General features: G+C 41.2%; 1 protein-coding gene across 1 annotated transcript; it reads left to right on the top strand.

The window, feature by feature from the left end:
* Window positions 1–1,154: 1,154 nt before the first annotated feature.
* LOC135071312 (zinc finger protein Gfi-1-like) lies at window positions 1,155–5,865 on the top strand. Its single transcript, XM_063965105.1, has 2 exons — window positions 1,155–1,647; window positions 5,315–5,865. The coding sequence occupies exons 1-2, from the start codon at window positions 1,155–1,157 to the stop codon at window positions 5,863–5,865; spliced, it is 1,044 nt and encodes a 347-aa protein (XP_063821175.1).
* The last annotated feature ends 5,701 nt before the right edge of the window (window positions 5,866–11,566 follow it).

The following is an 11,566-nucleotide window of genomic DNA, read 5'->3' as shown; positions in this document are numbered from 1 at the left end:
GTAATGTTAAAAAAAACTTTATTTTCACTTCACAAAATTAAAATATAGCCTAAAATTAATATTATGTGAATATATTAATTTTCACATAATATTAATTTTATATAAATATAAATTATTGATAATAACTCTTTTTTTCCCAAGGGCAAACTACTCATTTAAATCATTGTCACACACGAGGTAGATAAAATTATCTTTTTATCACATCAAATAACATAGCCTACCTACCAGGACAAAAATAAATAATTAAAGTCAAAAAGTTATTTTACAAGTGCTATTAATTAATTTTATTCGTTGTATGTAGGTAGGTATGAATTTATTGTTGTTATTTTATTTTTAACGATATACCTACATTTTATTGCATGTTCAATGAAATCAATTTAGAATTCATAGAGGTATTCCACAACACTGTGCACTAGCCGTGTGCACTGTGCGTCCCCCCTCCCCGCCCGCCGCGCCCTCGCCGGGCCTCGTTTGCCAACTTTACTCCCAGGGGTATCGTGGGTCTGAAGTGTAGTTCTTTAACGAGACCCACGATACCACCAGGGGTATCGCCAGGGGTATCGTGGGTCTGCAGTGGGAGAGGGCTATGCTTGGTGTTTCTTTGCGAGATCGAATCAGAAATGAGGAGATCCGTAAACGAACCAAAGTCGCTGACATAGCCCAACGGATTAGCAAACTGAAGTGGCAATGGGCAGGGCACATAGTAGGTACGCAGAACTGACGGCCGATGGGGCAGAAAGGTTCTGGAATGGAGGCCGCGTACCGGAAAACGCAGCGTGGGACGTCCACCTACAAGGTGGGCCGACGACATCGTAAAGGTAGCAGGGAAGCGCTGGACGCAGGCCGCTACCAATCGATCAACATGGAAAGCATTGGGGGAGGCCTATGTTCAGCAGTGGACGTCCTATGGCTGAAATGATGATGATGATGATGATGAAGAATTAAAAAGTCGTAGGTATTTCGTAGCTACTCCATAATAACAATGTAAAATGTTCTCACTCGATTAAGTACTTTTTCGGTTACTTATGTAACTTCTAATTAAATTGCAGATTAATAAAATTGCAGTCGTATGTGGTGTAGTGCCATAGAGAAACGGGGAGGGCCTACGATTTCGAGTGCGAATCACGGGGCGCCGCTTTCGGAGGGCGGCTGAGATGCATCGGCCCTCCGCCCTCCGCCGTATAAAGCGCGCGCGACCCTCCCGGCGCTCGCAGTCACGACCCACGTGCGCCCGCGCCGCCCTCTCGCCACACAGCATCGCGATGATCGCCGAAATCCGGTCGTTCGCTTCGGCGTCCCTGACCACGTCGCCCGCGGCGCCGCGCGCGCTCCCGCGGGGCTTCGAGTCGTGCGAGTTCACGGTGGGCGAGCTGGAGGCGGCGCTGCGGCGGCCGGGCGGCGGCGGCGGCGGCGAGTGGCGCGCGGCGCGGCTGGGCTGCGCGGCGGGCGCGGCGGCGGCGGCGGCGGCGGCGCCGCTGGCGGGGGACGTGGCGTCGCGCGGCGCGGAGCTGGCGCTGGCGGGCGCGGGCCGGCTGCGGCTGCGGCTGCTGGCCGACGCGCCGCCCGGCCGCGCGCCGCCGCTCTGGTTCGACGAGGGCTTGCTCGCCGCTCTCGACATGCCCTTCCTCACTCTGGCTAACATTAAAGGTGAGCGTTCACGAATATCATTCGTACCGAATACCGAAATCGAACGAACCAGGTATCGGTTCGTTCGATTTCGGTACCTTCTGCTTCAAAGTTAGACCGTGTTTGAAACCCGTCACTCTGTTGACCTGTCGGATGAGCACGGTAATAAAGAGGATATCGTCTATCGTCGTTAAAGTGAGGCCTGACCCACAGTAGCGTCAAATAGGACTCAATCATTTATTGCATCCATAATGTTACAGAGGTGATATGGTATTATTTTAAGATACAATTATGGACCCTGTCGAAAACACCATTTTAGGACCTTTTTCTTCTTTCGTACGTCGTGTCTTGCCAGCGCTCGCTGGGTTTACGCCTCCCTAGTAGACTAAGAGCTAGTGAACGCCAGACCTACGTCATTTTTTTAAAGCTGAAAGTTTGTCAGCGTATCCTCACAATATAGGATAGAATTTTGGTGAATCATGAAGTTCGGGTCATCGTGGCTTTGGCAGCTATCTTAAAAAAAACTGTCTGGCAAGGAGTTGGAACTGTCAAAACTGTCTGGCTGATGAGGAAACTACTTCTAATTATTGCCCAAATATTTTATATAATAGTCAGCTTTTATATGGTTTAAAGTAAGCCTAACTTTTACGGTGGCTTTTTCTGTATATTCAATAGACTGTAATTCTACTTACTATACGCTGACAAACTTTCAGCTTTTATAAAATGACGTAGGTCTGGCGTTCACCAGCTCTTAGTCTATAGGTCTGATAGTCACTGACTATAAAGCACACTTAAGACCAGACCAGCGTAATACTAGGGAAGCGCGGCGAAGAGAAGAGAAGAAAATAATTTAAACAAAACCCAATTTTATGTCATACTGTTGGAAATGATAAACCAATGCTAAAAATTTGCAAACGGCTCGCAAGTGCCCTTGAAACTGACACGAGAGGCAAGCGACAACCGGCGCCGCGCGGCTCGACACCTCCGCCCGGTGACATGCACTCGAGGATTCCTGCGCTCCCAGTAAGCGAGCGAGTAGATCCGTTTGTTCAGTGTTGTCAACCTGTGCTGTGGGTCGCGGACCCCCAGGGGGTCGCGGAGCCTTTATAGGGGGGTCGCGAGAGGTCGAAAAACTAGCTCTGTTAAAAAAAAACAATAAAGTTATAAAGGTAGATTTTGGACCATTTCGTAGTCTTTCGTAGCTGGCTACGAAGTGGGAAAAAAATCCCATTTCAAACCTGGCTTCATACTGACAAGTTTCGAAATGGGATGTTTTCCCCACTTATTGAGGACACGCGAAAATATGTAGGTATAGTTTAAATAAATAATTTCTTAACCATTTTTGATGGATTTCTAAAAAAAACTTAGTTTTGGTCTATATTTTAATCCCATTCGCCGAAAATAAAATATGATGTTTTCAACATCACCAAACTTCTCCATTATGGTGTACCTTTGGATTGAAATATTCGGTCCCTAAAAAATCTTTGTAATACAGGGTGTTTGGCGCATCGTGTGCCAAAATGATTTGGCGGATAGAATGGGTCATTTCCTATATTTTCAGCCCCCATAACACGTTCCATGCCAGGCGGCTACTTTTATATTAATTTTTTTAGTAATTTCACCAAAATACCCAAATCGCATCATTTAATTTCGATTTAAAAAAAAACTACTAGGCGTAGCCTCAAAGTAAATATTTTGTTTTGATGTGCATTGATGTAGGGTTGCATCAAATCTAAATTTACTGGCAAATATCATCTAGTTTTTTTTTAAATCAGCTTTGAAGTTTTCCGACAAGTTAAAAATGGACTGAACATTTAAGTTTACATGGCTATAAAAAAATAAATGAAAGAGATAGCGATCTTCGGATTTTATCAAAACTTCTCTAGTTTATCCCCATTCAAACGGTATACTAATCTTGTTTAAATAATAACAATAACTTCACAAATTCCTTAAATTAGTGCATTGACTCTACTCGGACTGATTTGCGAAATTTGTGTTTATAGGGCTTTTTGTGTTAATTAATAGCACTTAATTAAACACCTAACAGGTAAAAAATACTTATCTTATGCAATGTAAAAACCTTTTCCCTATCGTTTTTCAATGTGGATTTCTTGAAATTAAAGGCGTAAATAATTATTTTGATCGTTTATTAATTATTACAAATTTTGTTCAAAATGACCGCCTCGGCAACACGTATACACTCACGAAATCTTCTAATTTTGACTGTTGTCGTATGCAGCCACATTTCTCTTGTTATTACTACGAAGGCGTTTTCTACTCGTGGATTGGAAGAGATGGCCCTATACAGTGGCCTGCACGTTCCCCAGACCTAATTCCGTTAGATTTTTACGTCTGGGGACAAACTAAAGAACTGGTGTACGTAACGGATTCAAACAATAGAAGAACTACAACAACGAATAGAAAACGCCTTTGTAGTAATAAAAAGAGAAATGTGGCTGCATACGACAACAGTCGAAATTAGAAGATGTCGTGAGTGCTATTCACACAAAAAGGGGCTATAAACACAAATTTCGCAAATCAGTTCGAGTAGAGTCAATGCACTAATTTTAGGAATTTGTGAAGTTGTTGTTATTATTTAAACAAGATTAGTATACCATTTGAATGGGGATAGACTAGAGAAGTTTTGATAAAATCCGAAGATCGCTACGTCTATTATTTATTTTTTTATAGCCATGTAAACTTAAATGTTCAGTTCATTTTTAACTTTTCGGAAAACTTCAAAGTTGAATTAAAAAAAAACTAGATGATATTTGCCAGTAAATTTAGATTTGATGCAACCCTACATTAATGCACGTCAAAACAAAATATTTACTTTGAAGCTACGCCTAGTAGTTTTTTTTTAAATCGAAATTAAATGATGCGATTTGGGTATTTTGGTGAAATTACTAAAAAAATTAATATAAAAGTAACCGCCTGGCATGGAACGTGTTATGGGGGCTGAAAATATAGGAAATGACCCATTCAATCCGCCAAATCATTTTGGCACACGATGCGCCAAACACCCTGTATAATAAAATTTTGTAATGTAATAAAATGCATGAAAAAAAGCGAACGGTCGGGGGGTCGCAAAATATCTTATCATGATAGAGGGGGTCGACTCCTGTCATGAATAAGGTTTAAACACTGCGTTAGTTGAACTAAAACAACAAAAACATGACAAGCTCCTTTGCTTTCTGGCGTAGTGACTGACGCCCGTATTCACAAACATTACTATGAGGTGGCATCAAGCCGTGTGGTGACGGCAGAGTAGAATACATTTGTCACCAACCCCTACTCTTCCCGCGGGTGTCGTAAGAGGCGACTTAGGGACTACACATCAAACAGAGAATGGGCAGCAGCGCTCTCTGAAAAACATCAATCTTTTAAACTGCGATCTCCAACCCGCCTGCCTAGCGTGGAGATTATGGCAAAACCCTCCACTATAGTGGAGGAGGCTCATAGTCCAGCAGTGGACTGTAAAGGGCTGTTGATGATGACTATGAGGTGGTGGACGCACAGGGTGACACACACGTACTAATCACAGAGCTCTATTTAACGCTGTGCGTTCCATTTGCTGCTTCAATTAAGCAAGCTTCGTTTGTGAATACGGGTGTGTGTCTGAATTCCCACAGCGACGGGCACTAATAATGTGGATGACGGACATTTAGTGAATTTTACACTCTACTAGGCGGACGGAGCTACGCGTGCCACGAGTGCGGCGCTCTATTCGAGCGCCCCAACCCGCTGAAATTGCACCTGTTTCTGGCGTGCGGCGCGCACGACGCGGCCGCGGTGTGGCGCCGCGCGCTGCCGCTGCTGGCGCGGCGCCTGCAGCCCGCGCGCGAGCCCGACGCCGCTCGCGAGCCCGACGCCGCCCGCGAGGACGCCGCCCGCGAGCCCGACGCCGCGCGCCTCGAGGCGCTGGCGGCCGCCTGGGGGCGCGCGCGCGGCGGCCACGTGTGCGTGTACTGCGGCAAGCTGTACTCGCGCAAGTACGGCCTCAAGATACACATCCGCACGCACACGGGCTACAAGCCGCTGCGCTGTCGCTACTGCCTGCGCGCGTTCGGCGACCCCAGCAACCTGAACAAGCACGTCCGCCTGCACGCGGGCGCGGGCGCGGGCGCGGCGGCGGGCGCGGGCGCGCACGCGTGCGGCGTGTGCGGCAAGCGGCTGGTGCGGCGCCGCGACCTGGAGCGCCACGTGCGCGCGCGCCACGCGCTGTGTGCCGTCCCGTAGCCGCATCGGAGCAGGTACTTAACAGGTGACATGGACGTTTGGAAACGATCTTCGATCGGCTGAGAGAGACGCCACACGGGCGTTGATGTATGAGCCGCCGCTGTACCACTGCGCACCGCAACGCAATGTCGACGCCCGTGCGTGTGGCATCTCTTTGAGCCTTGTATATGTGTTACCTAGTCTAGTCCCGATGTAAATCTGATCAGTAAAGAAAGTGAACCTCTAAACCAAAAGCCTACATAAAGTACACCTATTTAAAGTGGCTGGAGAAGTCTCAGACGGACATGTATAAAGAAGGGAAGAAATATAATTTGTATAACTTAGGATTATCAATTTTCTTATTTCTAAATGCCAAATTACCTAGGCCCGATTCGACCAAACTTTTATCCGAGAGTTAAAATTCAAAATAATTCAGTATACAGAGTGGAAACGATAAGTGAGATCACTTAGTGATCTCACTCGGATTATTTATAAACTATACAAGATATCAAAAAACTAGTTACTGATCCTGAAAGTGCTTCATGAGATCTATCAAACGGTATCAATAAATTTAATAGGTTACAGAATGAACTGGATCTATCCGAAAATCGATGTTTACAGCTTCCATACATTTGGTAAAGCCACATAATATTAAAAACTACACTAGATATCGTAAAACTGGTTAGGTACTGATTCGAAGTGCTTCACGAGCTCTAACGATATCAGCAATAGGTTACAGAATAAACTCTATCTATCCAAAAATTCAAATTAATAGTCATAGCACTCATTGATAATATTTATAGCGAGTAAAGCCTAAAACTAATGTCTTCCATAAATAATTTTAAATAACAATACAAATTACGAGTTTATTTTAAGTTTATTATTTAATAAAAATAATACACTTACAATACAAATACAGGGATGTTATGGATATCCGTATTACCGTAACCGAAACTTTCGGATATCAGAAATAAAAAAATATCCGAAACCGTAATCGATTGAAGTTTCGGATGTAGGCAGTTTCAATTGTTTTATGTATAGAATTATACAAAGGCTTAATAGGCCAGAATTAAACACAAAAATGAATTAAATCGGAAATAATTCGTACTTAAGATTTTAGTGCTTTAATGGCTTCATATTAGTTGCCCATAAAGACTCTCCTAGGTTTTCGACTTCGACGGAGTTGTGCTTAAGTGGTGGGGGCCCCCGAAAGGGGCGCTTTTTCGGTTTTTCGGTTATACCGCGTAAAGGACTTACCCTATCGAAAAGTGGTCTTCCTGACAGTTGAAGAGCATTTAATCCTGCATTAAATAAGACCAAATTCATATGTTTTGAACAAACCGTTCTCGTGCAAATGTTCGGCAAAGTAGAAAATATGTGTATAATTAATAACCCTCTCTACGTCCAATGGCTCGTTACCCGCAGGCTTACAAGTCTTGAAAAGGAGCGCCTCAACCAGTGTAACCCTATCAAGGCTTACGAGCTTGATGCGCCTATCCTTGTTCGTCCCAGCCATTCCTTAACTGCGGTTGCTGCACCTCTTCCTGGCACTCACCTGAACGACTCTGTGTTACCTACTGTAGCTGCCCCTCTTCCTTGTATCGTCCTGCGCGACTACGTTGCCTAGCCGTATGCCTGGTCTAAGGTTCAACAACAACATGTTCATATTAAAACGCTGAAGAGTTTTTTGTTTGTTTGTTTGAACGCGCTAATCTCAAGAATTACTAGTTTGATTGAAATAATTATTTTTGTGTTGAATAGCTCATAAATTGAGGAAGGCTATAGGATATAAACAATCACTCTACGACTAATAGAAGCGAAGCAGTAAAAAAAAATGTTGCAAGCACGGAAAATAGTATTTAAACTATTTTCACGCGTACGAAGTTGATTTTGTGGCGTCAAAGCTTGGACCAGGCATATGGATAAGAAATGCAATCGTACAGGAGGGTACAAGGAAGAGGGGCAGCCACATTAGGTAACACAGAGTCGTTCAGGAGAGTGCCAGGAAGAGGTGCAGCAACCGCAGTTAAGGAACGGCTGGGAGTGCTGGGACGAACAAGGATAAGCGAATCCAACTCGTGAGCCTTGACAGGGATACGCTGGTTAAGGCGACCTTTTACAAGGCTTGGGAGCCTACGGGTGAAGAGCTATTGGAAGTAGAGAGGGTCATTAATTAAACACATATTTTCTACTTTGCCGAACATTTGCACGAGAACGGTTTGTCCAAAAATTATGAATTTGGTCTTATTTAACGCAGGATTAAATGCCCTTCAACCGTCAGGAAGACCACTTTTCGATAGAGTAAGTCCTTTACGTGGTATAACCGGAAAACCGAAAAAGCGCCCCTTTCGGGCGCCCCTACCACTTAAGCACAACTCCGTCGAAGTCGAAAACCTAGGAGTCTTAATGGGCAACCAATGAAGCCATTAAAGCAATAAAATCTTTTGTAGGAATTATTTCCGATTTAAAAGCTAATTCTACTGGCCTATAACGTGAAGTAATGTGATTTACCTTTATAATGTGAAATAACTGCTTTTTACAGCCTATTTACAAAAATAAATGAGTTTTATGAGTAAAATGCCATCTAGTATAATTTTTTATTTTTTTAATTACTTTTTGTTCGATGTAGTTTTTATTTATTATTTTATTTTATCTCAAATTGCATTCGAAAGCACAGATATCCGTAACCGTAACCGAAACTTTCGGATACCTTTCCGAAATAAAAAATATCCGTAACCGAAACCGGTATAATATTATTCCTATATCCGTAATCGTATCCATAACCGAAACTACATAATCCATAACATCCCTACTACTACTGCAGACCCACGATACCCCTGGCGATACCCCTGGTGGTATCGTGGGTCTCGTTAAAGAACTACACTTCAGACCCACGATACCCCTGGGAGTAAAGTTGACAAACGAGGACCGGCGCGGGCGCGGCGCGCGGGGAGGGGGGCACATCGCGCGCACAGTGTTGTGGAATACCTCTATCAATTCTAAATTGATTTCATTGAACATGCAATAAAACGTAGGGGAACCTGTTGAACCTTGGACAGAGTTGTACCTAAAACAATTGTATATATTTTTTAAATTATGAGGTTTTATGAAAAGTTGTCTAGGGTATTACATACGTTATTTGTCAACATTAACGTGAAGTTAGCTAAGATTCGCCGACGCCGTGCAAGTACAAGAAAAAATGGTAATTTAATATTTTACACTGACGCAGTGAGTTTTTGGAGGTTTACTTCATGTCAATTTATGAAAAATGTTGCATGTTTGACCAAACGGTTATAGTTAGAACATAATCTTTATATATCTAGCTACTGGACGATATGAGTTTCAGATCCTAAGCTCAAATGGAAGTGGGTTTATTATGCTTATTAAGTGAAGTAGTCGTAATGTTGTACCTTGACCACCCAACTAGCGATGTACCTTGGTCACTGATTACGTTTTAATGAGAATTTTATTGTAATAAAAAAACATATTATAGTGTTATAGTATGTTTTTAGGTAGAAACAATGCCCCGAAGACCTCAAAATAGCAATTTAAAGTCTGTTTTTGATATATATTTTTTTAATTTCTAATGTTTTTTTAAATTTACGTTTAATGTATCTTCATATGACTTTTTTAAGATTATTTTTGTTGATAAAGCGGTTTTAATGGATATTTTGCTAGAATTTAAGTTAAATCATAACAAATAAAAAAATCTAGATTAAAAGTTAAAGCCACTCCAGCGCGTATTTTGTCCTACACGACATAACATATCAACATTCAACAAAATTTTCTAGAAAAAATGTTGAATATTGTCATATTTTTGTTGATTGTGTAAGGCTAAACATGGACTGGAGAGCCGGCTTAAATTTAAGTGATTTGTTGCCAAAAAATTGTGAAAAATAAATAGTACAAAAAATATGGATGAGAATCTTTTAAAAAAAATACTTTTACTTAGATATTGTTGCTAATAACTGTAATAATTGATATTTCAAATAATAATTTAACATAAAATTAACAAATTGAAGCGAATATAAGCATTTATTTAAATAGGTACAATGTACACGGTCCAAGGTACATCTGGTTTGTTGTACCTAGGACAGTTTTCCCTTTTTTTTTTCTAGCAGCTAGTATGCCCAAATTTTTAAAATTATACACAATTTTATGAATGAATTATGTAGTTAATTAAATGATCTTTAAATATAACTGCACTAGACAAGTTTAACTATCACCATTATTTTTCAAAAAATCAAAATTCGAAAAACTGGCCTAAGTACAACAGGTTCCCCTATATCGTTAATAATAAAAATAAAATAACAACAATTTATATCTACATAGGTACTCGTATAATGATTAATTAGTATCAGGTAAAGTACCAGGGCACCATAACCATAAAGGAGCTATTTTGTGATAGGTACGGACGACAGCACATCAACCTAAACACAGTGGCATCTTATCTGGTTATATTTGCCATACAAACTGCTCTACTGGAGAAGTTTTGTAATGTTATAAAAAACTTTATTCTTACTACATAAAATTAAAATATAGCCTAAAATTAATATTATGTGAATAAATATTCTTTTTCCAAGGGCAAACTACTCATTTAAATCATTGTCACACACAACGTGGTAGTTGAAATTATCTTAAATAACATAGATTAAAGTATCAGGACAAAAATAAATAATTAAAGTCAAAAAGTTATTTTATAAGTGCTATTAATTAATTTTATTCGTTGTATGTAGGTATGAATTGTTGTTATTTTATTTTTAACGATATACATTTTATTGCATGTTCAATGAAATCAATTTAGAATTGATAGAGGTATTCCACAACACTGTGCGCGCGATGTGCCCCCCTCCCCGCGCGCCGCGCCCGCGCCGGTCCTCGTTTGTCAACTTTACTCCCAGGGGTATCGTGGGTCTGAAGTGTAGTTCTTTAACGAGACCCACGATACCACCAGGGGTATCGCCAGGGGTATCGTGGGTCTGCAGTGCTTCTAATATTGTGTGGCTGGCATACATTTAGTATGGAAACTGGAAACCTTTAATTTTCGGAGTTTTTTTTATGCATAACATAAGTTAGTTTATTCTGTAACCTATTTATTTGGTACCATTTGAAAGAGCTCGTGAAGCACTTTCAGGATCAGTCGTGATGTGCCCGGACAATCTTAGTATGCCGACACTTCATGGTCTGCCCATCTTATACCAGCCATATTATACAGGGTGGCCAGGGAGTTAACGTTCAAAGCTGATATTTAAATTTCTAGCATCAAGGTGTAAATCACCCCTATGTATGTTCTACGATTTAGGTAGTAATTTTGTGATTCATCCTTAACCATCACCTAGGTTCTTAATTAGAAATAATGATTGATATCGCAAGGCAATTTTATTGTTTTCATTGAATGTTCCAATCTCTATGAACCTTTAAATTTAGAGGACCTCGGTCGATAATAGTTGGTCATGTTGGTAGGAAAAATCGTAAAACGTTTATTAAAACAAAAACTACAAATAATAAAACGACTAGACATACATAATGCATATTTAAAGACATTTTGTAACTATAGTGTCCCAAAGTTATAAACATTTTAGCATTACTGAGGCGGGAGAGTTGTTCGTAGTGCATGGGCTTAAACGAAAATTATCAGAATAAAAATAATGGTAGTGTAAAAACACGCACGTTGAACGCGACGTGTGTGGCCCAGGGGGATAATGTTTTCACATTTATCAGT

Source organism: Ostrinia nubilalis, chromosome 4, assembly GCF_963855985.1.
Source record: "Ostrinia nubilalis chromosome 4, ilOstNubi1.1, whole genome shotgun sequence".
In the NCBI taxonomy this organism is placed as follows: domain Eukaryota; kingdom Metazoa; phylum Arthropoda; class Insecta; order Lepidoptera; family Crambidae; genus Ostrinia; species Ostrinia nubilalis.
The sequence above is the reverse complement of the archived record's forward strand: the minus strand, read 5'-3'. Positions and strand labels throughout refer to the sequence as shown.

What these genes read in the sequence shown, in the direction of transcription:
- LOC135071312 (XM_063965105.1), top strand. Translation starts at nt 1,155, where the DNA reads ATGCATCGGCCCTCCGCCCTCCGCCGTATAAAGCGCGCGCGACCCTCC. An exon ending in CACTCTGGCTAACATTAAAG is followed by an intron (nt 1,648 to 5,314) that starts GTGAGCGTTCAC and finishes ACACTCTACTAG; the next exon opens with GCGGACGGAGCTACGCGTGC.